Genomic DNA, 25060 nt, shown 5'->3' with positions numbered 1-25060 from the left:
TCTCTGGTTTGAAGATATATCATTTCCTTACTAAGAAATGAAAATTCTGCCTAATCTCAAAACATGTATAAACCATATACTAATGGATCATTATAAAATTACATGTAGTGTTTATTTGGTTTTAAAATGATCCCTTTCTGAAAGTTTGAAATGTGTGTCAATGTTAATTGTCAGTAAGAAACTTTATGCTAATCTAGATTAATCCAAATGACAGCTTCTGCCAGGCTTTTTTAGACAAAACTAAAACTCTGACAGATGTACTAAAAAAGGAATATAGCTAGAGAGCAGGTTCTGTTCTTTAAATGCAGTATGCTTTGAACTTCCAAAGAGAAACAAGAAGGCAAAACAAGCTCTACAGAATATTTCACATTTATTAACATTGTTTGAATTTGTATTCTACTCTTGTATAAAAAGATACCCAAAGTAACTTAAACAAATTAATATTATCATTAACAAACAAACAAATTAATATTATCATTCAGCTGCCTGCAATTACTGCTAGTTCAAATCTCCCCAGGCTCAAGGTTGACTCAGCCTTCCATCCTTTCTAAGGTAGGTAAATTGAGGACCCAGTTTGTGGGGGCAATAAACTGACTTTGTATAAATATACAAAAGTATGAAGGCTGTTGCTTAATGCATTGTAAGCCACCCTGAGTCTCCGGAGAAGGGCGGCATATAAATCAAATAAAAAAAAAATAAAGAAAAAAAATTAAAAAAAAAAACTAATGTGGTGAAATTATTCAGGTCTAGATTTGGAATAAAAAGAAGAGAGTGACAGTTTTGAGGCAGCTATCTAGTATCCTTCCTGGTAAAATTTGGTACTCAATAATAAAAAAAAGTTATCAGTGAATGTACAAATTATGAGACAGTAATAAGAAAGTATGCCAGAGTATGGTTAAGTTAATTTACTACTTCATACTCTTATATACCATGTTTCCCTGAAAATAAAACCCTGTCTTATATTTTTTTGAACCCTGAAATAAGTGCTTGGCCTTATTTTCAGGGAGGTCTTATTATTTTGGGGCGTGTTGAGCAAGACGGGGCTCCCCTTGCCGTCTTACCTGATTTCCAGCTCTGGCCCCCTAACCCTAACCAGAGGAAATGGCGGGGACCGGCTGCGCATGCGTTTAAATATTTTTGGGGAGGGCTTATTTACAGGGAGGACTTATTGGGGGGGGGTTATTTTAGCGCATGTGCTCAAAAGCCCGATTGGACTTATTATCAGGGGATGTTTTATTTTCAGGGAAACAGGATAGTATCTATATAATTGTTTTGGGATTGTACTATATCATAGTAAATTAATTATGAAAGTAAAATTATTGTTTATATAGGCATATTATTTTTCACTTCTCTAGTTCCCCAAATCCAATTTTAACCACCCAGAATAGTAAACAGTACCACTCGGTTTACTTGAATTTTCAATGTCCATAGTAATGTCAACTAATCTCACTCTTCCCCCCCACCCCCAGTAATTGCCATCCTATTTAGCCATAAAAATGTTGAGGCATAAAGCATAATTTATACTGCATATTCTATATACAGTGGTTTTATTGCAAAAGTGAAATATTTCTCTAACTCAGATAATAAAATTAGGCTCACTTTGTGAATACTTTCTGTGGTTTATATTTTGGTTTATTATACTTACTATTTTCTTGTTTCTGTGTCTTTTCTGGTGTCCATGCATAAGCAAGTCAAACTCAATTAGAAAAAAGAAGGAAGAGGAATACTTTTTCCCATGATACTAATATGGAACTCTGAAAATCACTGATACATTTAATACAATGTGCCTGAACCACAATATCATATTTTCTTCCTTTCTCCTTTTCTGTTACTGCCATGCCCAAAATTTTAAAGCTTTTGTTTCCATTTTCATCTTGCCACATCTAGGTAAAATTGTGGTTTGTGTAAGTTTTGCTTTATTGAGACAAACCAAGATCACTAAATGCAGTTGTTTTAAGTCGCTCATACTTAATGGTTATTATTATTTCTCTTGATAAACATAACAAGAAGTTTTCTAACTGAGGAAGAGATTGGGGAAAGGAAAACAAATAAGCCATTATTTTATGTTCATTATTATACACTAGACTATGTTATGAAAAACATAGAAAGCACGGGCTGTATGTTTGCTTACTATTGGAATTTAGTTCAACTATACCTAATGTTAGCATGATTAGAAAAACTTACATTGCTAATTTCTTTTCACCATTAACTAATTTGTTTTTAATACCTAGCACCTGAAATGAAAATATCTTTCAGTGAACAATAAATTATCCAAATTGATGTAAGACAGAGATGGATTGGATATAGGATTCAATTAAAAATAAAAGTGAGCCAAATTAATTAACTCTCTTAAGTATAGAAAAAAGAACATACAAATGCATGTCCATACGTGAAACATATTTGAGATTGGGGAGTTAAAGTAGCTTATTTGTAAGAGGTAATTATAAGCATTTTACAATACAGATGTCTTCATGCTGCATCCAATTTTCTTATCAATGTGGAAACCGGATGCAGAGACATGAGTCCTTGACTTATAACCACAATTGAGATCCAAATTTCCATTTTAAGCAAGGTAGTTGTTAAGTGAGTCACGCCCAATTTTATAACCTTTTCTGCCATGGTTGTTAAGCAAATCACTTGGAGTTCTTAGTAACATGGTTGTTAAGTGAATCTGGCTTCCCCTTTTGACTTTCCTTGTTGGACGATAGCTGGGAAGGTCGCCAACGTGATCACATGACCCCAGGATATTGCAGTCATCATAAATATACGCTAATTGTCAACTGCCCAAATTTTTATCACGTGCTGCAATGGTTGTAAGTGCTACAGTTATTTTTTTCAGTGCCATTGTAACTTTGAACAGTCACTAAGCAAATGGTTGTAAGTTGATGACTATCTGTAACTAGAACGACTGGCTCTTCATATGTTGGTGGAATGTAAACATTTATATATAGACCAAAAGCCAATAAAGTTGTGCTCCTGGGAGGCATCTTTGGATGGTAACACAAATATTAAGTATTTTGTGCTTACAACAGTGTATAATAGAACAATGAAGATGTGAAGAAAGGTTTGTTTCCTTGTTCCATCTCTCTTATCCTAATCTAGAAATAAGCAATTTATTTGCATAAAGCTAATCACATAGTTACAGATGAATAAAATTCTATCCATCCACCTATTTACTGCTTTGGGAAGTGAAAACCAGTTTTGAATACAGATATTCCTCATTTAGTGACTGCACCATACATCGATCATTCACAATCCCACAATAAGGACTATCAACTTATTTGTTAAGCAAAGCAGTCACTAAGTGAAACCACAACTATTTGACCTTACTTCAGCTTTCTTTGGCTTTACAGATTTACTAAGATCATAAATGTGAGGATTGGTCACAAAGTTATTTTGTCATCACCTTTGTAACTGTGAATGGCTGCTATATGAGGCAGTCACTAAATGAGAATTACCTATAAATTACATGTCATTTTAACTTTAAAATCCTGATAGAGCATAATAATTATGCTTTTAAATGAAGAATAAAATAAAATAAAGGAATTAACCATGTTATTGATTTGTAAAGTACTTTCTCAACATCAGACTCAGCAGTCTATCTTCTTAGATGACTTTCATTGTATTAGTCTGAAAAAAATAACTTTGACAAGTGACAGATAAACAGTTCTAAGAGTTAGACCTTTAGTTTCTGAAGTATAATTGAATATTTTAACACTGCTAATGCCAAAGAAAATTGTGAATAAGAGTCAGACAAATTCCAATTTAGTTCTTTGCAGTGACAAGAAGGCCTTTGAGCTACAAATAATTTCAGTATACAAGTAAAACATTTTTGAAAAAATTCTTTCTACCTATTACTAATTAAATAACATGACAGAAGAACATTTTCCCCCTCTAATTTAACCCCAGAAGGATAAACCAAACAGGCAAACACTTGTCTTGACTAATTTTCTGTCATTAATCTTATTAAATAAGAGCAGGACTATAAGAATAGCCTCAAACCACTGTAATATACAAGAGGTTTTAATGGATGCTGTGAAAAAAGGAAGGATAAGCCTAATCAGGTCTTGGAAAGATTTATGAATGCTTTTTTATTATAATTCTGCATATAATTCCACAGTAAAATTATGCATTGCTTGAAGGGTTGAGATTTACACCAAAAAGCAATGAATACATTGTCACAATCATATTAGTCTGTATTGCCTTTCCCTGAAATTATTGTGGGTGTCTTATTCTTCAGAGAAATTTCATTTTTTCCGCCAGTATGGCCAAACTGTTTTGAAAAACACAGATTACAATTTTTTTAAATATATATAGAGTTCTGGAAAAAAAATCGCAAGAAAGAAAAAGGCAAGTGTTCGCTTTATAATGTACTATAATACTAGCTATTTCAAATGAGTAATCCGATTCTTCCATTCACAATTCATTTTTCTGAAAAGGGACTATTTTCACAGATTTCCTTGCAAAGAAAACCCGCTGAAATTCTAAATCTCAAGTGAAAAATAATCTGACCATGAGAATGGAGAAGATGTTAAATTGCCTGTTTTCAGAATTTTATGTAGCTGTCCAGACACAGTCAGGATATATCATGTTCTAAACTGCCCAGTTCAACTCAATATGGAGTTAAGTCAAACAAACAAACAAATAAACAAAAGTATTGGGCTAACAACTTGTTGAGACAATTTCATTGTTGAAATCCTTGCTGGAGTGGAAAGTAGCTGGCCCTTTACAAAATAAGCCAGCCTGATATGCCCAGAGAATGTCTCTTGACCACTGAGGGACAGTGTCAGATTTTGGGTGCATTTGCTGGGGGAACTGGCTGAATAAGGAGTTACCTATGCAAAGTTGGAAGTTTTATAGTTAGAATTGTGTTGGGATTTTTAAAATCATTTTATCTTTTTAAAAAGTGTGCTATGTGTAGAATCTACTTTTGGTATCTTTAACAAGGTTGACTTTGTTAAAATCCTGAATTGACCTGAGCCCTTATAATTGGCCTCAGATCATAACCAAGGGTTTTTTGTTTGTTTGTTTCCCTTTGGTGTTTGGCCAGAGGCAGGGTGAAGCTATTATTTCACCTTCAATACTCTGCTGGTTTCCCCGAGAACTGGTATTTTATTTATTTATTTATTTGATTTGATTTGATTTTTATACCGCCCTTCTCCAACAGGACTCAGGGCGGTGAACAGCCAAGGTAAAAACATAGCATACAAAATTTAAAACAATTTAAAAGATATTAAAAAGTTTCGGCCCACAATTTCAAAAAACACCCCAATAAAATCAATTACGAATTAAAACCGAAAGATGGGATCAAGCCAGCCCAGCTAGATGAAATAAGTGAGTTTTAAGGGCCCGACGAAAAGTCTGGAGATCCGGGATCGTATGTATCTCTGGGGGTAAGTTGTTCCAAAGGGCGGGTGCCACCACAGAGAATGATCTCGCCCTGGGGGTCGCCAGGTCGCCTCATTGTCTGGCCGATGGCACCCTGAGGAGGCCGTCTCTATGCGAGCGTACTAGCTGGTGGGAGGCTATAGGTGGCAGAAAGCGGTCTCGTAAATACTCAGGCCCTAAGCTGGTATAGATGGGAGAAACCATTTTCTAGTGAAGAGTGGGGGGGGGGACAACAACAAAGAGGTCTAATTTCCCAGGTACTGTTCACTTCTAGCCACAGATACCTCAAAGTTGAAGAACCTCAGAAGAGAGACTGTTTTTTTCTTATTATACCTTGCTTACTTAGTTTCACTCATCATAGCCTAATCAAATGCTACTAGAATTAAAATGAGAATGCTTGCCCAAACACATTCTTCCAATGTTTTTTACTATATCCTTGCATTTGCTCATTCCCCCAGCTCACTGGACTCTACACAAAAGGGGCAAGTAAACTAAACACTATTCAACAACTGTTAAGCCCATGGCTCGAAACAATGACATTGGTATTCACTGCTTACCAGTGTTTATTTTCCAACTAGAAGACAAAATGATTAAAAATTAGAAGAGTATTAAACATAAATAAATGACAGCAGATTATTGTACGTAGTTCCTAAACAAGGGATAATTCTTATTTAATTAAAATCAGTAGCAATATCTCTACTGATTTATATTTATGGCTTGCATATGAAAATTCATCATGGTTGCTGCTAGGATTTGTTTTCCTTAAGTATTATCATTTTGCTACTGAGGTTTCTACAGAGGTAACATGAGGGGTTTTGAAAGAACTATATATTATTATCTTAGTTGGGGGATTTTTAAAAAATACTTTCCTGCTACTATTGGTTTACTTCTTATTTAAAAGCTTGTGAATATCATATAGGCCTAACTTATTTTCAATCAAATGTTTGCTTTTAAATCAATAATTCATTTGCACACAAATAGCAAAAATATAGGAAAATGGTTCAAAGATCTTTTTGTTTTTTACAAATACATGCAAACATGCCTGCAGTGTGATCATTGTCTTCTTGAGGATTGATCTTGATACTGAAATGTTAGCATGTTTTTAAGTCTGGGCTTTTATTTTGATTCTTTCTGACCAGTTAAACATCTCTGAATATTAACAAGGAAGGAAGGAAATTGGCCATTAGAGTTCTTTTTAAAATGAATACATTCATTCTGGGGATGGAAAAACTCATGTAAAACTTTGGGGTGCATATTAATATATTGTTGTGAATGCATTAGGCAAGCTCCAGTGAACTGGCTAATCTGTTTGACAATTAGTGATGAATTTGCTAGCCTAAAAAAATTACTTCCTAAACGAACTATGCAACATTTTACTTGTGTCAAACAATTATTTCTAAGACTTTGGTTTACGAATATTTTCTTGTATTGCTTTTCCATCCAAGTCATTATTACACACTTTATATTGAACTAATCTAGTACAATTTAGTCAAGATTTAAACCTGTAGAATGTTTTAAAATCATTAAGTAACACTCATACTGAAACAGCTTTTTTCCTCTAAGATATTGATTGCTATTTTATGATAATCCCTATTTCAAATGTGATAAGAGTAGATGTGCGAGAAACAGAAAATGTGAACCTATTGAGATATATTTCATTTATTTGAATTGGCATTTAGACTTTACCATAAAAAATGACTCTGAAATTAAGTAAGAACTGAATTAATGAAAAATGCATTATAATAGGTGCAGTTATTAAATTATATTTGCATAATAAAGCCACTATCAAAACATTTTAAAAAGCTTAAATTGATTTGACAAAGAGCAGTCTTCAAGTATTATGTTTAGTCTACTTGCTATAAGAAGCAGTCCCACAGGAATTGATGAGATAGTTCTGGACTATGTGTTTTTAAACTTAAAAATCAGTCACATTATACCATATATAAATATCCTCCATCATTCCATTTATCTTATTTTAAACCCTGCTATCAGTGTGAATGCATTCTTTTCTCTAAATGATACTGTTTGGGTGAGTATTCTCTCGTGTGGCTTTTGTTCTGTATTTAAAATTATGTTATCTTTGACTTGGAACAGGACATCCTATAAAAATAATATGTCTGCTTTGTCAATTCAGTCTAAGAAGTAGACAAAAAGATTATTCCACCTCTTATTTCACCTCATCTCCAGCAATTTCGTTACTTACACAATTCAAAATTATATTCAGTTTTACTGAAAATAGCTATAATTTGTTATGCTGGTCAATGACCAAAATAAAGAAGACCTGACTCAGCTATAATTTGTTTTAATGAATACCACTTGTAATGCATTCTTGAAAGTAATCTCCTTTATTTGACCTTAGTAACTAAAAGTGATTAAGTAACTGTCTTTGCATATCTGTGAATATGCTACTTTAAAACTAATGCCTTTTCTGGCAATGACTAGACTATATGAATTCTACAGTAGAGATCATTTGGTCTTCCAAGATAAAATGTGGAATATGTTGGTATATAGGAATATGGATATAAAGAGTAGTCCACTGTTGTTATCCAATCACCTTTGTTCATTTTTTGTTTGGTTTTTTACATAAATTCAGTAATGGAAAATTAGGGTTCATTTCAGTAGCAACGCAATTTATGAAGGTCTTGGATAGTTTGTGATTAATAAATACATGTAAAGTATTGAAAAAACCTTTCCTCTATCAAATAACACCTAATGTAAGATAACACTGAATCTTCAGGACTAATTGTCCTTTATAGATCTGCCCTTCATATATTTATTCAGTCTCCTTTCAATCAGTCAGAAAATGGATCAAAAGCACATTCTACAATTGCTTGGCAACTGAACAGTTGCTTTGAATACCTTCTTTACTTTGTCCTGCCAGAACCATTAAATTGCTACCAGTGAATTGAAAATATTACATGATCGGTAATATTTCCATTGTTATGCCATCAGATGAAAAAGTATAAGTAAATTCAATTGCTGTGAAGACCTAGCTCCTTATTCAGGCTTTTGCCGAGAGAGAGAGAGAGACCCCTCACTTCACTGTGCTTGCCATCTTTTTTATTTTTAATATTTTATTGTCATTTCTGTGTTTGATTGTTGTGAGTCAGCCAGAGTCGTTAGAGTCAGGTGATATAATGGTTTAATAAATTATTATTATTATCGTGGATGGTCATACAGTCAACCAGATATTTACACTGGATTTGGCATTTTTATCCATTTATTGAGTACTTCCAAGGACCTGGGATAGGCAGAGGTTGTTTAATAATATTAAAGGTATTGTTGCAAAATGTCAACTGTTCCAAGTAAAACTGTCTTTCAATGATGATTTTGTCAATGCCGATGGTGTTCAAATGATGCTCCAGATGTCCTGGGATTGCGCACAGCACCTATCACTTTTTTCATACCTTTGCTTTTTTTGCCACAGTTTTTCTTCTACTATTTGAGTTCTTTGTATTTTCTCCAGTTCTTTCTCTTCTTCTTTGCTGCCTCAAGATATTGCCACATCCACTATCCAGATTTGCTTCTCATTTTTACCAGCAATTGTTAAGTATGGGGTGTTATGTGGCAGGTGCTTGTCTGTCCCAGAGCACTTTACCTTCTTCATTTTCTATTTGTCTACTTTGTGGTCCCACCAGTTCTTGCCTGCAGGCAAATGGTATTTCTTGCAGACATTGCAAAAACACTATTGTTGCTACTTTGTCATGCCGTTGTTTGTAGTCAGCCTGCACAATCTTCTTGCAGTAGCTAACTTAAGTGGTCCATTTTTTCTTCAGTTTCTTTGTAGAGGCAGCATTTGCTATCTGTTGCTATCTTCTCAATTCTGGCTTTGTATGCATTTGTTTTTAAAGCTTGGTCTTGTGTACCAGAATTAGCCTCTCTCTCTCTTTTTTCAATTTTCCTGCTATTAGCCATTGCCAGGTCTTGTTATTATCTGCTTTGCCTGCTATTTATCTAATATACTGGCCATGTAATACTTTATCTTGCCATGTCTCTTTTCTATTCTTCATTTAGTCTTTCTTGTAGGCTAGTTTGCTCTCTCCGGCACTCAGTGAGCATTTATAGTATACTAGTTTCAGTGCATCTTCATCACTGTCTTTCAGATATTTTTATGATGTCCTTTTTTCTTCTTAGCTGTCTGTTATTATCACCAGTTATATCTGGTCTTCATTAAAGGATTTCCACACAAATGCCTCTGTTTCTATTCACAATAGAAGATGAGTATCCAACCTTTTGGCTTGCTTGGGCCACATTGAATGAAGAGGAATTGACTTCGGCCATATCTAAAATATATAATATAGTGAATGTATATCAGTATCACTAAATTAACAGAATAATGTTAAATATTTACGACCCAGTGGGGCCGCATTACTAGCTGTCCAGGGCTGCATGCAGCTCTTTGGCCAGGAGTTAGACACACCAAAATAGAATAAATTCGACTTTCTTCATTTTCTTTCCATTCTTCAACATACATACATACATACATACATACATACATACATACATACATGAATGTTCACTGTAGCAAAGTTTTGATTACGCATTATTTTAAAATATTGTGATACTTCATGCTTCTCTCCAAATGCATAATGACTTTGCTCAGCCAAAATTTACTCCTGTTTCCCATTCAAGTATCTTTATTGTGAGGCTGAAAGACATATGGTTGAAGATGGGAATCTTTGATGTTGCAAGAAGTGTTTTCTGGGTCAAAATATATATGGGAACCTCTGAATTTAAGATGGGGAAGTAGAGAGGATTTCTGCTTTATGTAAACATATGCACACAATTTGTTCATTCTGGTCGTAATTCATGAATATGGGGGCTCTTCATCTGCTTTTTCCATTTCAGCTTTTTAAAAGGACAGGATGTTAAATAGGCAAAAGGATTTTAAGAGCCAAAAAGATTTGCCTAAAATAATAGACCATGTGCATCTACTACACAACAATTTACCTTTTATAAATCTCAAGAAGTGGTTTTCTAGGCAATTGTTAATGTCATTGTACACTACAAGGATCATATTAAATAAAAGTCTGAAAGACTGTTTAATATAACCAAAATATTGTGTTAAAAAAACAATAAAAAACAATTAGAAGAATACAGATGTCTGGGTTTTAGTCTGATGTTAAAATAATTTCTGAATAAACTTTTCTATAGACTGTGAAACAGATACAGTTTGATTCCAAATCAGTGATATTCTTGTTAAAAGTTTTGTTGTAGAACAATTTTTCATGGGTTGGCACCACTAAAATATCTAATTGAGTTACATACAGAGAAAGTCAAATGTGCTTGTTGATATACACTGCTATTTGTATCTGCAAACTAAAATAATTACATCTCAATAAATGGGATTTAGGATTTTTTAAAAAGTATACTACAACTGAAGTGGAACACACAAAATAACTGAATCTTAGTAAAAAATTGTTAGGCACCCATCTAGTTTGTTGTTTGTTTGTTTCTGTGAGGACATGTTCATGGAGAAAATTAACACAAACCTTGACTATGAATCAGAGAACCAAATGTCCCTCTCCTCATGTCAGTAAAGTCATTATATGTGTTAAATGTTTCATCTCTTTACAGGTGGGAAGGAAAGGATAAGAACGAAGTGGGCCGATGCAAAGAAACAGGCAAGATTCATGTGACAGTTAATCATAAATACTACAGACCAACGGAAGTAGTAAGTGAAAGCATTCTTTCAGTTTTGTTAATGAATGGTCCAATCACTGAGTCACCAAAGCATTCGGACAGCTGGTTACAAGAGGTTTGTAATTGCATCCCTACTGCAAACTTTCAGTCTTTTCTCAATAGTTACTTGGCCACTTCAGTTGTCTTCAATAAACAAGCGATGGTGGGGACCATAATGTTCTGCTTAGCATAATTTTGATATGATTACAAATGATGCTATGGACAAATAATGCTCTGCAGATTGCTTGATAAAGAGATAATAACAGAGGCAATATACATAACGTATTTATTATTTCCACTTTTACATGTTCTATTTGTAAAGAAATTAAGATCCAGCATGTGGATGTGCCTGGGGATATAGATGCAGAACATATATTAATTATATTAAAAGATAAAAAAACAATACTTAAAAAACAGGCAAATAGTCCTGGAATAGTAGATCTCATACATTTATATTGGCAAGAGTTTTGATTTAGCTGCTTTATGTAGAAAGTTAACAATATAGAGGAAGTCCTGGATTTACAGTCGGGACCAAAATTTCCCTTGCTAAGCAAGGCAGTTAAGCGAGTCGTGCCCATTTATACAACCTTTTTTGTCATGGTTGTTAAGCAAATCATACAGTCATACAAATGAATCCAGCTTTCTCCATTGACTTCGTTTGTCAGAAGCCAGCTGGGAAGGTTGCAAATGATCACATAACCTCAGGATGCTGCAACCATCATTAATACACATCAGTTGCCAAGTAGTCTAACCTTAATCATGTGATTGTAGGGATACTGCTATAGTCATAAGTGTGAGGGCAAGTTGTAAGTCACTTTTTCAATGCTGTTATAACTTTGTACAAACTACTAAACAAACGGTTGTAAAACAAGGATCACCTGTATTGCAGACAATTCATAACCTGAGAGAATGGTTATATCAGGGACTCAAAACAATTTGGTAGACTGCTTTTCCTCTGTATTGTTCCTATGGATATTAGAGTAAGGTTTTAAAAAAAGTTACACATTCTCAAAACCTAATGTGTGTATGATTCTTAAACAGCAAGGATTTTTAATGAGTGAAATAATTTCTTGACAGGTTTACAGTTTCAATTTTTTTTTTATTGCTTTGACAACTCACTTGGGGCTTTTCTGTAGAAATAAATCGATGTGAGCATCTTAACAAGAAAATGATTTAATGTAAATAATGTTAACTGAACAATACATTATCAGAGAACACTGTTGGAATGGCGATTAATTGTGTTGCCCTGATGTCAAGAATTGCTTTTCACCTGTCCTTTTATTAATGAGAAGGATCCCTATTTTATGAATTGGGCACTATTTTACATAATTAGGTATTCCTGCCATTGTCTGGGAGCAAACTTTTGAGGAAGTTTATGAGTTCCAATGAATACCTTGTTAATGAGTTTTCACACTATTTGGCCTGAGAATGTTGCTATTATCCAATGAGGCATATCTAAGGCTTTTGGCAAGTTGCATGACAGTATCTCTAATTAGCCTAAAGTAGCCCCGTTGGCTATATTTCTTATACATTAGGGATTTCCTATGAAACCTAATAAAGAACTCAGTACCTATGAAATAACTGTAATTTTATTTACTCATTATTTAGTTGGAATCATTTTGCTAATGTGTAGGTGGTATTTTAGGAAAGGGATTATAGATATTTCTTTCTCTTTGTGCCCTTATTTTTAGTGAGTGGCTTTTTGACTCATTCTACTTCTGTGGCAAACTGACCAAAGTTTGGGCATATATATATATAATAATATTTTTTTTTTATAATTTGATTTATATGCCGCCCTTCTCCGAAGACTCAGGGCGGCTTACAATGTGCTCAGCAATAGCCTTCATCCTTTTGTATATTTATACAAAGTCAGCTTATTGCCCCCACAAACTGGGTCCTCATTTCACCTATCTTAGAAAGGATGGAAGGCTGAGTCAACCTTGAGCCTTGGCGAGATTCGAACCCTGCAGTAATTGCAGGCAGCTGGTCTTAAGCAGCTTAATAACAGGGTGCCTTAAACCCTTGTGCTACCAAGGCTCTTGGTAGTATATAGATTTATAAAGTATCTTTTTGTTTAAAATCATGGGCCAGACTTATTTTTAAAGTGTATAGATAGTATATAGATTTATAAAGTATCTTTTTGTTTAAAATCATGGGCCAGACTTATTTTTAAAGTGTGCAATTTTTAAAGCCAAATATGTTTATGTTTAGTCAAGTATTTGGGAATTCTTGATTTCAGTTCCTTCTATACCAGGGGTGTCAAACTCAAGTCTCGCGATCCAGCCCGTGGGGTGCTTAAATCTGGCCCGCAGGACTGGTCTGGAAATATCAAAGGACTGACCTACAGTGCCTCTGCTGGCAAAAATGGGCCCTGGGGGGCATGCAGCCCCCCTGCAGCCCGTTTTCAGCCTCCACAGCCTCCTGCAGCACTCTGGGAGAGTGCTGCGGGAGGCCAAAAACAGGCCTCCCGAGGACCTCCATGTGGCCCATTTTTGGCTGGCAGAGTGCTGCTGGAGGCTGGGGAGGCTGAAAACGGGCTGCACAGGGGCTTTGCAGGGCCTCCGTGCACTCCGTTTTTGGCCTGGAGAGTGCTACTGAAGGCCGGGGAGGCCATAAACAAGGCATGGACTCCCCCCTGCTCCCTTCCCCCCCCGCCGGCCCACAGCAGAGAACTACAATGCTGATCTGGCTCTTGAAGAAATCCAGTTTGACACCCCTGCTCTATACCATGAGTTGCATTTTTTGCTTCACACAGCTAATTAAAATCCTTCCTTCTAGTTATGTGTGTTCTTGTTATCCATGCATCTATACTTGTCTCATGTTGAGATCGTGTTGGGCAGTCTCACAAGATGGCTAATTTGATTAACATAGCCAGTCATAAAATACAAATCTATTTTTTAAAAAAAAAAACTGATAAGATTGCTACTAGTTGTATCTACAGGCCTGGTAATGCCCACAAGCATATTGCTTACTTCAGTAGTAGGTAGTATAGAGCAGCATAGAAATAACTTCGGAAAAAAATATGAAGTAGCAATTAGTGAAACATGTAATTAGCTTAGGAAAACAAGAAAGCCTGAGGAAGAAACTGCACTGGCTTCCTTTGGGATAAGACAAAAAGATGAGAAAATACTGTCAAACTTCTGTTATCAAATATATCAGTAAAGAAGAGTTCCAGTATGTCTTCTGGTGTCTGATTCCTGACTTGTTTTACCTCAAACATTCCACTTAGTTAATCTGGTATCAGTTAAGAGTGTCTTAAACTACTGTAGGAGTTTCTTATACTACTTTGTTTAAGGGACAAAATATAGTTCTTAATCCAATTCCTTTATTTCAAATCCAATTCCTGTATTTTCCATGACTGTAATAAATATGCTCTATTAAATTTGTTTACATATGAGATTATTTTCATTGTGATACATCTACTACAACTATAGTGTAAATAAATAATAATAGAATAAAAATAACTAAGAAACTTTTTCAAACACATTTCTCTATTTTTTAATTATTTATTTGCTAGATTTTGCCCTTTTCTCTCAGGAATTTAAGGTGGCACACATGATGCTATCTCTTTCCCTTATCTTTCACAACAATAATCCTGTGAATTAGGTGAGACTGTGACTATGTGAGATTCCGTGGCTGAGAGTAGACTTGAACCTGGAACTCTCCAGTTCCAGTCCAACACTTTATCACATCATATTGTATCAGAATAGAGCTGGAAGGGACCTTGGAGGCCCCCTGCTCAAGCAGGAGATCCCATACCATTTCAGAGAAGTCACTGTCCAGTCTCTTCTTAAAAACTTCCAGTGAGGAAGCACCCACAACTTCTGAAGGGAAGCTGTTCCACTGGTTAATTGTCCTCGCTGTTAGGAAGTTTCTCCTTTATTCCAGGTTGCTTCTCTCCTGGATTAGTTTCCATCCTACTTTTCTCTAGACTAGCCAAACCCAAATCCTGCATATGTTTTAGTCAGGGCTTTAATCATCTTAGTTGCTCTTCTTTGCACTTTTTCCTAAGTCTCAACCTCTTTTTTGTAATGTGGTGACCAACAGTGGATGCGGTATTTCAGGTATGGTCTTACTAAGATTTTATAAAGCGGTACTAATACTTCACATGATTTTGACTACAGATATATAACATCCTACAGATATATAACATCCATGTTGTTGCAAGCACTACATTGGTCACCAAATACAATTCAAAGCACTATTACATATAAAGTTTGGTACCAGAGGACTCTCCTGTTTCAGTTGAGTTGATTCATCTGGATTAGGAATGTTGAGGATTCAGGAAAATGTATTTTTATGAGTTTTTTCTCAAGTCTTACAGAAAAGAGATTTTGATAGCATTATTATTAGCTTTTAGAAAAACAGTGAAAACTGAACTGTTCTGGAGAATGAGTGTGGTTGTTTGCTTTCAGATATTTTATTATTGATAGTAAGCACTAGTGATATTACCTAGTCAAATAAGGATTCCAGAGTTCAACTCTGAATTGCATCTAATTTTTTTAATTTATAACATTGCTGGAAGGAGACATAGACAGTTCTTAATGAAGGTTTTATGTTCCTGTATTAGATGTAAATCATTGAGGATTTGGATTTGGCACTATATAAGTAATGCAAACAAACAAACAAACAAACAAACAAATAAATAAATAAATAAATAATCTCCTTAGCTGGTCAAGTCTGGATAAATGAGTAGAAAGCTGAAGTCCCACACTGCCATAACACGTATTTGCTTTGATTCTCCTTTCCTCTCCCCACACCCCATTTTTCATCTGGTGATGCCGTTTTAAATTCTGGACTTTCCTTGTAGAAATTGTAAGCACAATGCAAAACAAAAACAGTAACAAGAAAACTGAGAAGGTGATTATAAATTTTATAAAGCACATGAGCATAGTGTGTAAGAGAAGACTATCAGCCACAAGAGAGCAGGCTGCTAATTCCTTACTCTGAAAAGGGATTGATGGCTCACAAGTTATATTTAAATTGTGTTCCCTTGGTGTCTTTATTAGTCTCACCCTTTTAAACTTTTCCCAGCTCTTTCTCTCCACATAGACCTCAGATTACATCATACCTCAGGGAAAGAGTGACTCAGTGGAGGAAAGAGATCATGATATGCAGACACTGTGTTTAAGGGACTGTTTGCATACAGAAGTGCCAGAAATGGATTCAGATACTATGATTTCACACAATATGTGCATAGATGTTGGATGTAAAATGCAGCTTGCTAAAAAAAAGTTTAGCTTTCACTATTGAAAAGAAAAGATGGCTGTATGCTGCACAAACAAGAATCTCACATACTAGAAAAAGAATCTCACATACTAGAAAAAGAGCTTTGGTGGTTTATTCCTTTGTCCTCATCCAATAATATTTGTTTCCATAATGTATAGAACTCCCAGAATTCAGCATTCCCAACTGCAATATCAAACCTGGTTAACTCTGACAGACCAACTGTTGAACAGGAGAATAGATAATACATCAAGATAGGTAAAATACCTGTCTGGTTTTTATCCAGCATCAACAACAGATACTCAAAATGTACTAAGTGCTTAATGGTGCACTTGAATAAAAGATAGCTGATTGTAACATACCATACCTTGGATCTTGCAATTATGATATTTTGAAAAATACTAGAAGAAATCACATCCATCTCCTTAATCCAAGAAGCTAACTGTAATACATGCCCTACTATTTGCTCCTGGAAGACAAATTAATCTAATGTCCTCAATGCTTCAAGGCCTTGCTTTTCTAATTCATGAATTACTGTATTTCTTCTCCTGCTTCTCTTTCTCTTAGGGAAGTTGACTCACCCACCCACCAAAAATTCTGGACTTTCCACATGCCACTGAATGGTAAAAAAAAGAATAATATCCAACAGTTTGGAGGAGGGCTGTTGGAATGTTGAAATACTGTATATGTGCAATTTGTATTTGCTTCATCTAGTATTTTTTTTCTTCTCTAAAAAGGACAGTAATATTAACCATATATTTTTCTACAATCTTTACTTTTAAAAAAAATATGGATAGGGATTTTTGGAATTATAATACTTTCTTCCATCTGGAAATTAATTTCATCACCTTTTCTGTCTACTTAGGAGATATGGATAGACATCCATCTTGTGTTCTCTCATATTCAGATTTGCAAATGTGTATTTGCTTTCTTGCTTATGGTTTAGCAGGATTTTTAAATTTATCTCTTCTTTACACCTTCATTAATTTCTACAACCTTCCTGTCACACTCACATTTGGCTTCAGTTGCTCTTTATCTTCTTGGACATCATTAGAATAAACTTTGAGTTTATAGATTCTTTGGGGGAAATAGTCAACTGCATGTTTCCCAAATTTTGCTAGATCCCGCTTAAATACATCTGCACACACGTAGACATACACACACACAAAGAAAAACACTTTAATGATTATTAGCTGAGGGAGATGAAACGCCGGAAAAGACGCCTGGAGAGCAGTTGGAGGGCCAGCCATTCTGAATCTGACCGAACACTGGTAAGGTCTCATATTAAGACCTACCTGGTGGCAATAAAAGCGGCAAAGTGTAACTATTTTTCCGCTCTTATTGCGTCATCAGATAATCGCCCGGCCGCCCTGTTTAGGGTGACCCGCTCCCTGCTCCACCAGGAAGCGCGGGAGGACCCCTTGGAGGGTAGAGCCGAGGACTTTATACAATATCTGTATGACAAAATCGCTCAGATTCGGGAAAATTTGGACTCTGACTGGGTAGATTCGGGAGGCAGGATGGAGGCAAGTCTTGAGAATATTACCTGGGAAGAGTTTGATTCTGTGACTCCGGAAAACGTGGACAAGATACTGGGCAGACTAAGCGCGGCCACATGTTTATTGGACCCGTGTCCCTCCTGGCTGGTGCTGGCCTCTCGGGAGGTTACACGAGGTTGGCTCCAGGGGATTATAAATGCTTCCTTGAGAGAGGGTGTCTTCCCTGCCGCCTTGAAGGAGGCGGTGGTGAGGCCTCTCCTCAAGAAGCCTTCCCTGGACCCAGCAGTGTTGGCTAATTACCGTCCAGTCTCCAACCTTCACTTCGTTGCGAAGGTTGTTGAGAGTGTGGTAGCGCGACAGCTTCCTCAGTACTTGGATGAATCGGCTTATCTAGATCCGTTCCAGTCGGGCTTCAGGCCTGGATACAGCACGGAAACGGCATTGGTCGCATTGGTAGATGATCTCTGGAGGGCCCGGGACAGGGGTTGCTCCTCTATCCTGGTCCTATTAGACCTCTCAGCAGCTTTTGATACCATCGACCATGGTATCATGCTGCACCGGTTGGAAGAGTTAGGGGTGGGGGGCACCGTGTTGCGGTGGTTCTCCTCCTTTCTCTCTGATCGGTCGCAGTCTGTGTTGACAGGGGGGCAGAGGTCGACCCCGAGGCCCCTTGTATGTGGGGTGCCGCAGGGGTCGGTTCTCTCACCCCTTCTGTTCAACATTTATGTGAAGCCGCTGGGTGAGATCATCCATGGTTTTGGGGTGAAGTATCATCAGTATGCTGATGATACTCAGCTATACATCTCCACCTCGGACCACCCCAATGATGCCCTTAAAGTGATGTCCCAGTGCCTGGAGGCTGTACGGATCTGGATGGGGAGGAACAGACTCAGGCTCAACCCATCCAAGACCGAGTGGCTGTGGTTTCCGACGTCCCGATATAGTCAATTGGTGCCATCACTGACTATTGGGGATGAGTCATTGCCCCCCACGGAGAGGGTTCGCAACTTAGGCGTCCTCTTGGACTCACGGCTGTCTTTAGAAGAACACTTGACGGCTGTGGCCGGGAGGTCTTTTTATCAGGTTCGCCTGATTCGCCAGTTGCGTCCCTTTCTGGATTGGGACTCGTTAAAAACGGTCACTCATGCCCTCGTCACTTCACGCCTGGACTACTGTAATGCTCTCTACATGGGGCTCCCCTTGAGGAGCACCCGGAGGCTCCAGCTGGTCCAGAATGCGGCCGCGCGGGTAGTTATGGGAGCAGCATGGCGCTCCCATGTGGCTCCCCTCCTGCGCGAGCTGCACTGGCTCCCTGTGGTCTTCCGGGTGCGCTTCAAGGTCTTAGTTACCACCTTTAGAGCGCTCCATGGCTTAGGACCGGGGTACTTACGAGACCGCCTTCTGCCACCAATAGCCTCTCACCGCCCAGTACGCTCCCATAGAGAGGGGCTTCTCAGGGTGCCGTCAGCCAAACAATGTCGACTGGCGGCCCCCAGGGGGAGAGCCTTTTCTGTGAGGGCACCCACCATCTGGAACGAGCTCCCCCCAGAGATACAGAAGATTCCGGATCTGCGCACTTTCCGCCGTGCCCTCAAAACATTCCTGTTTCAGCAGGCCGGCCTGGCCTAACTTTCCCTTTATATTGCTTTTTGATTTTATTTTAAACTGGGATGTCTTGAATTATCTAGGACCAGAATGTTTAGTATATTTTAATTGGTTTTTTATTATTAACGTTTGTATTACATGTATTTTTATCGTTCGCTGTTCACCGCCCTGAGTCCCTTAGGAATAGGGCGGTATATAAATTTAATAAATAAATAAATAAATAAAATAAATAAATATTGTCCCAACGTCATTCTACCCAAGTTCAAAGCATTTGTGGTTGTTCATATACTGAAGAGTTATGAATCCTAAAAAAATATAATAAAAATGATCATAAGATCTCAGTTTTCTTTCCTTTTTTGCATATATATTCTTACTTATCTATATTCCAAAAGGGATGTAAGCCTGAACATTGTTCAAATAACTGCATGAGATATACAGTCTGTTAACATAAACTGCATTTCCTTTCACTTTTTCTGTGACCACATTATCATTATGGTTTTGTCCATTTTTAAACATAGGAAAAGGGGTGCTGGTGTTTTCTATGACTTAATAATGTTGAGTGTAGTTTTCTATTTTTTTATATTTTGAAGGGGGAAAAACCAGATACGCTTTCTTTTCCCAAACCAGAGAATATGTCAACATCTGAAAATCACTAGTTCAGTAAATTATTACCTTTGTCTTTCTGAACTGAATCATTGTGTTAGCCAAAATATTTATATCATTACTTCCTATAGTCTCAACATTAACTTTCAGTGAGAGTTACTATCAGCTTAAAATGAGCCTTGGTATTTTTGAAGCTCATCATAATCAACATGCCTATTTTGATAGCAAAATATTTATATTTGCAAATGAACAGCAGTGAGGAAAGGCTTTCCAAAGAATTTTAAGCTATTCTTGGCTTTTGGTTATGATTTTATATTTGGCATATTTATCTGAAATGTGGCATTAAAATAGTACAAATATCTTGCTATTGTAAGCAACTTTTTGCAACAACTTACAGTATTAAAATAATAGAGCCACCACACAGCTCAGACATCCTAAAGGTACAGTAATATTAAACAAATATTAAGAAGCAACAATCCTACAGCAGTTGCAGAATATAGAATATTCCTTAGCCCAAATTAAGGAGTTCCATTCAACATGGTGTTAAGGTTTTGTACAATATCACTTCTAGCGTTTCTTGGCCTAATTCTTTCATATTTTGCATGAAATACCATAGCTAGCTGAAAAGAGGACAGCCCAAATGTAAGACTATGTGCTTCCTGATAAAAAGAAAATTGAACGGGAAAAATCATTTGCCTTCATTATGATATTTTCAGCAAATCCAATAGGGCCTCTTCACTTTAAAAGTAAATTATTTGGGGAAAGGTAGAGGAATAAAGTAAACAGATGAATTTATGAAAATACATATACCCTGCACAGAAGGTGCAAACAAGTGAAATAATTGACACAATGTGGATGAACATCAGTTCTACTATAGTCCTTGAAGCTCAGCATGGAAATATAGAATCAGAAAGAAAGAATCCAGGCTCATGTCTTCAATGAATCACAAAGCTTTCTAGATAACTTCGGTTTGTTTTTCAATCCAACTGACCGCCCAGAAGACAACATTAAGGGCAGTGGTGGGATTCAAATTTTTTTTACTACCAATTCTGTGGGCGTAGCTTGGTGGGTGTGGCTTGGTGGGCATGGCAGGGGAAGGATACTGTAAAATCTCCATTCCCTCCCCACTCCAGGGGAAGGTCACCTCAAAATCTCCCTCCCAATCAGCTGGGACTCGAGAGGCAGAGAATAGATGGAGATGGGGCCAATCAGAGGTGGTATTTACCGGTTCTCAGAACTACTCAAAATTTCCGCTACCGGTTCTCCAGAACTGGTCAGAACCTGCTGAATAACACCTCTGATTAAGGGTATTCTCTCTCTGCTGCCTTGAGCTCCAGAGAAAAGTTAGGTTATAAATGCAATAATATATAAACAAACAGCGATAGTCAGAAAAATAAAAATGAGTTATGCTAATATGATCAGTGACCCAGTGTTGTATTTCCCTGACTTCAAATACTGTAATTCTTCTGCTGAATGAAATTATAACCAAGTGGTGATTTTAAAGTTTAAACAACAGGAATGAGAAATCAGCTAGAGAAGATAAATGGTTATCAAGCAGTGGTTTGGCCTGAGATAGAAAATATATAACTAAACACTGGGTTTTGCTGCCTGTTATAGCAGCCTATTTATTTTAGCATGGTCTCTCAGGTTTGTAAGTGAAACATTACTCAGCATCACAAATCTAGTGTTTTGTTGTCCTATTAGTTAAAAAAAAAATTTGACTTTCATTGTGATATTTCCATCTCTACATATTCAAACAGTTATTGGGATAGAGTAGAACAGTACAATGTAGGACAAATATGGTATACATCCTTCATAAATGAGACCCAGTTTAATGAAATGGTTAAGGCACTGGGCTAGAAATCATGAGACAGTGAGTTGTAGTCCTGCCTTAAATATGAAGCCAGCTGGATAATCTTAGGTCAGACACTCTCTCTCAGCCCTAGGAAGCAGGCAATGGCAAACCACTTCTAAAAAACTTTGCCAAGAAAATTGTATGGATTAGTCCAGGCAGTCATCAGGAGTCAACACTGATTTGAAGGTGCAGTGACACATTTGCACACGCACATGTTCAGAGACACACAGACACGCCTCCTTCATAACTTTTGTCCTAAATCATTTTTTTTCCCCTATTCTAATTTACTCCAGCATCATCCAATTCAATGAATCCAGGGAAATGCCACTTCTAGAATCAACCCGCTTTATTTTTATTTTATTTTTTATTTTTATTTGATTTATATGCCGCCCTTCTCCGGAGACTCAGGGCGGCTTACAATGCGTTAAGCAAATGCTTTGTGCTCCATAGTTAAGCGATTGTTGCCCTTCATGTTGTTTTCGTCACTTATCCATTGTTTCAACCAGGCTGCCCCTACTTTCCACCCCCACAGCTTCCCACCCCCATTCCTGTCATTCCTGAGCTTTTAAAGCCATCCAAGTGTCATCTGTGAACTGCACTAAATCATTGATCTTCCTGAGAACATTAGCCTGTTCTTCTAAGCCTGCTATCTGATCTCTTCTAATTGACAGCTCTTAGTCTCAGAAAGGTATACACTTACTTCCTCAAAATTAAGTGAAAATTGTGTTACTCTATGGATGTAACAGCTTGCTTGATATGCAAAGTTACTGTTTCCTTACAGTAAGAAAAATGGCTGGCTCAAGCAGGTATTTATTCTTTTCAATATGGAAATGGAAATGAAAAAAATGAATGGAAAAGGGACTGGTATATATACTAAAGCAGTCAAAGAGGCCACCAGCGCCCATTGTTTTTGTTGCTCAGTCCTGAAGCAAGCCTACAGTATAGTTTGCTTCAGAGACATTACCCAGACCTGGACCTTTCCAATACATTGAAAGCAGTGGTGAAATTCAAATTTTTTTACTACCGGTTCTGTGGGTGTGGCTTGGTGGGCATGGCAGGAGAAGGATACTGCAAAATCTGCATTCCCTCCTCACTTTTCGGGGAAGGATATTGCAAAATCTCCATTCCCACCCCACTCTGGGGACAGCCAGAGGTGGTATTTACCGGTTCTCCGAACTGCTCAAAATTTCTGTTACTGGTTCTCCAGAACCTGTCAGAACCTGCTGGATTTCACCCCTGATTGAAGGACAGCTAGACAGTGCAGGGCACTTTCCTAAAATCACCCGTGTGTTTATGTGTGTGTGTGTTAGCATGTTTTCTCTAACTTAAAGACAAATCATGATCTTGATTGGAAGGCGTAATTGTTAAAATTATAACTACTGAAAGAATATAGTTAATCGGCTTTAAATACAGGTAGTCCTTGATTTACAACAGTTCATTTAGTGACCGTCCAAAGTTACAATGGCACTGAAAAAGTGACATGACCATTTTTTCACACAACCATTGCAGGATTCCCTATGGTCACATGATCAAAATTTGGATGCTTGGCAACTGACTCATATTTATGACAGCTGCTGTGTCCTGGGGTCATGTGATCAGCTTTTGTGACCTTCTGACAAGAAAAGTCAATGGGGAATCCAGATTCACTTAACAACCACATTACTAACTTAACGGGTGCAGTAATTCACTTAACAACTGTGGCATCAAAAGTTGTAAGATGGGGCCAACTCACTTAACAAATGTTTCACTTAGCAACATAAATTTTGGGATCAATTGTGGTTGTAACTCAAGGACTACTTGTACAAGTAGCGGCTGTATTTGTATGATTGGTTAGGACAGTGGCCCTTACCAATTCTGAACATTTCATTCATTTACTTGTGGTATCAAACACTGTTCTATAGTCTGCACAGTGCGCCATGGTATTAACTCTAATCCGTTTTAGATAGTTTAGAATAATTATAATTTTTCTTTTAACTTAATTGTGATTCTTTTGTTTTATTTGGTGGGATATATAACCAAATATAGATTGATTTCATTTTGATTTTAAATTTGTGATTCTTTTATAGCACCAGACAATTACGTGGTTTTCAATATGAAGATTTAGTCTTACTGAAACGATTGCTTCAATTGCTTTAATAATCTAAAATTGTGATAAAATAATGCTTCCATGGTACACCGTGAGTTTATTTTAGTATTTTTTGTATAGTTGTACTTGTTAGTAGTAGTAATATTTGTATTATTCGAGGAGCTTTTGTTTTGTTTTTTTAATCAAATTGAAACATATGTTCAGGCTTTATTTTTGTATCTCAGGAGTATTTTTAATGACTGATGCATTTGTTTACCCTGCTTGTTTGCTTTTGCTTGTTGACTTTAGGTAGCACTTGGCTAAATGGACCTGATGCAGATTCACTTTGTCAAAGGATTAGCTGAAGCACTGGATTCCACTAATCACTTCTGCAAATCCAAATGCAGAATCTCCTTAAGGAACATAGCTACATCCGAAATAATCTCTGAGAAAATAATAATAGGCCTATTATTTTGTTCTTGTATGGTCATCCTAGTGAAAGGCTTGCAGTAAGCTTTCTCCACAAAATAATTAAGGATTAAAGTCGTCTATCAAATTTTGTTAGCATTTTGGGTAAAATACATTTAGAGGAACAGTCTTACATTCAGCAACAACTTTCGCATTATTACATTTCAAATTAAGTAGGGGAGTACTGTCCTTGTAATGTAATTAATTATACGTGTTTTTATTCCTTCACTTTTGTAAATGTAAATAGATGTAAAATTCAGTGTAAAATTAATGTTTGCAACTAGAGGAGCTATTTTTAACTTTTTCTAATTAATTTTGAAATTACTGAAAATCATTTTGGAAAAAAAATTTACTGATTAATTAAAATAAGCCTCAGGTGAATCGCTCAATTATTGGAATCTAGTTTTAGATCTTTGCTTGAAATATGAGTAAATCTTACCTTGAACACTGTATTTATATTGGAAGGAAGGTATAAATCCTCGTTAAAGATATAAAATAAATTAACGAGTCTCCAATTTCTTTTAGGGCTGTTCTTCTGACTTAAATAAAGCTATTGTAAGCAATAGTGCTATAAAGGGGAGACATGATAGCAGTGTTCCAATATCTCAGGGGCTGCCACAAAGAAGAGGAAGTCAAGCTATTTTCCAAAGCACCCAAGGGTAGGACAAG

The 25060-nt window shown here is 36.6% G+C and overlaps 1 protein-coding gene across 2 annotated transcripts in view; it reads left to right on the top strand.

The window, feature by feature from the left end:
* Positions 1-25060, top strand: part of GMDS (GDP-mannose 4,6-dehydratase) — a 276482-nt gene that overhangs the window by 190782 nt on the left and 60640 nt on the right. For both annotated transcript variants that reach the window (XM_070942551.1, XM_070942550.1), the window contains exon 9: positions 10966-11062. In XM_070942551.1, the coding sequence (XP_070798652.1) occupies positions 10966-11062 (97 nt within the window). The remainder of the gene's footprint in view (positions 1-10965; positions 11063-25060) is intronic.

This window comes from Pituophis catenifer, unplaced genomic scaffold, assembly GCF_029215685.1.
Source record: "Pituophis catenifer annectens isolate HBS135680 unplaced genomic scaffold, rPitCat1.0.hap2 SCAF_3, whole genome shotgun sequence".
In the NCBI taxonomy this organism is placed as follows: Eukaryota; Metazoa; Chordata; class Lepidosauria; order Squamata; family Colubridae; genus Pituophis; species Pituophis catenifer.
Note: the sequence above shows the minus strand (reverse complement) of the source record. Positions and strands in the feature narration are given on the sequence as shown.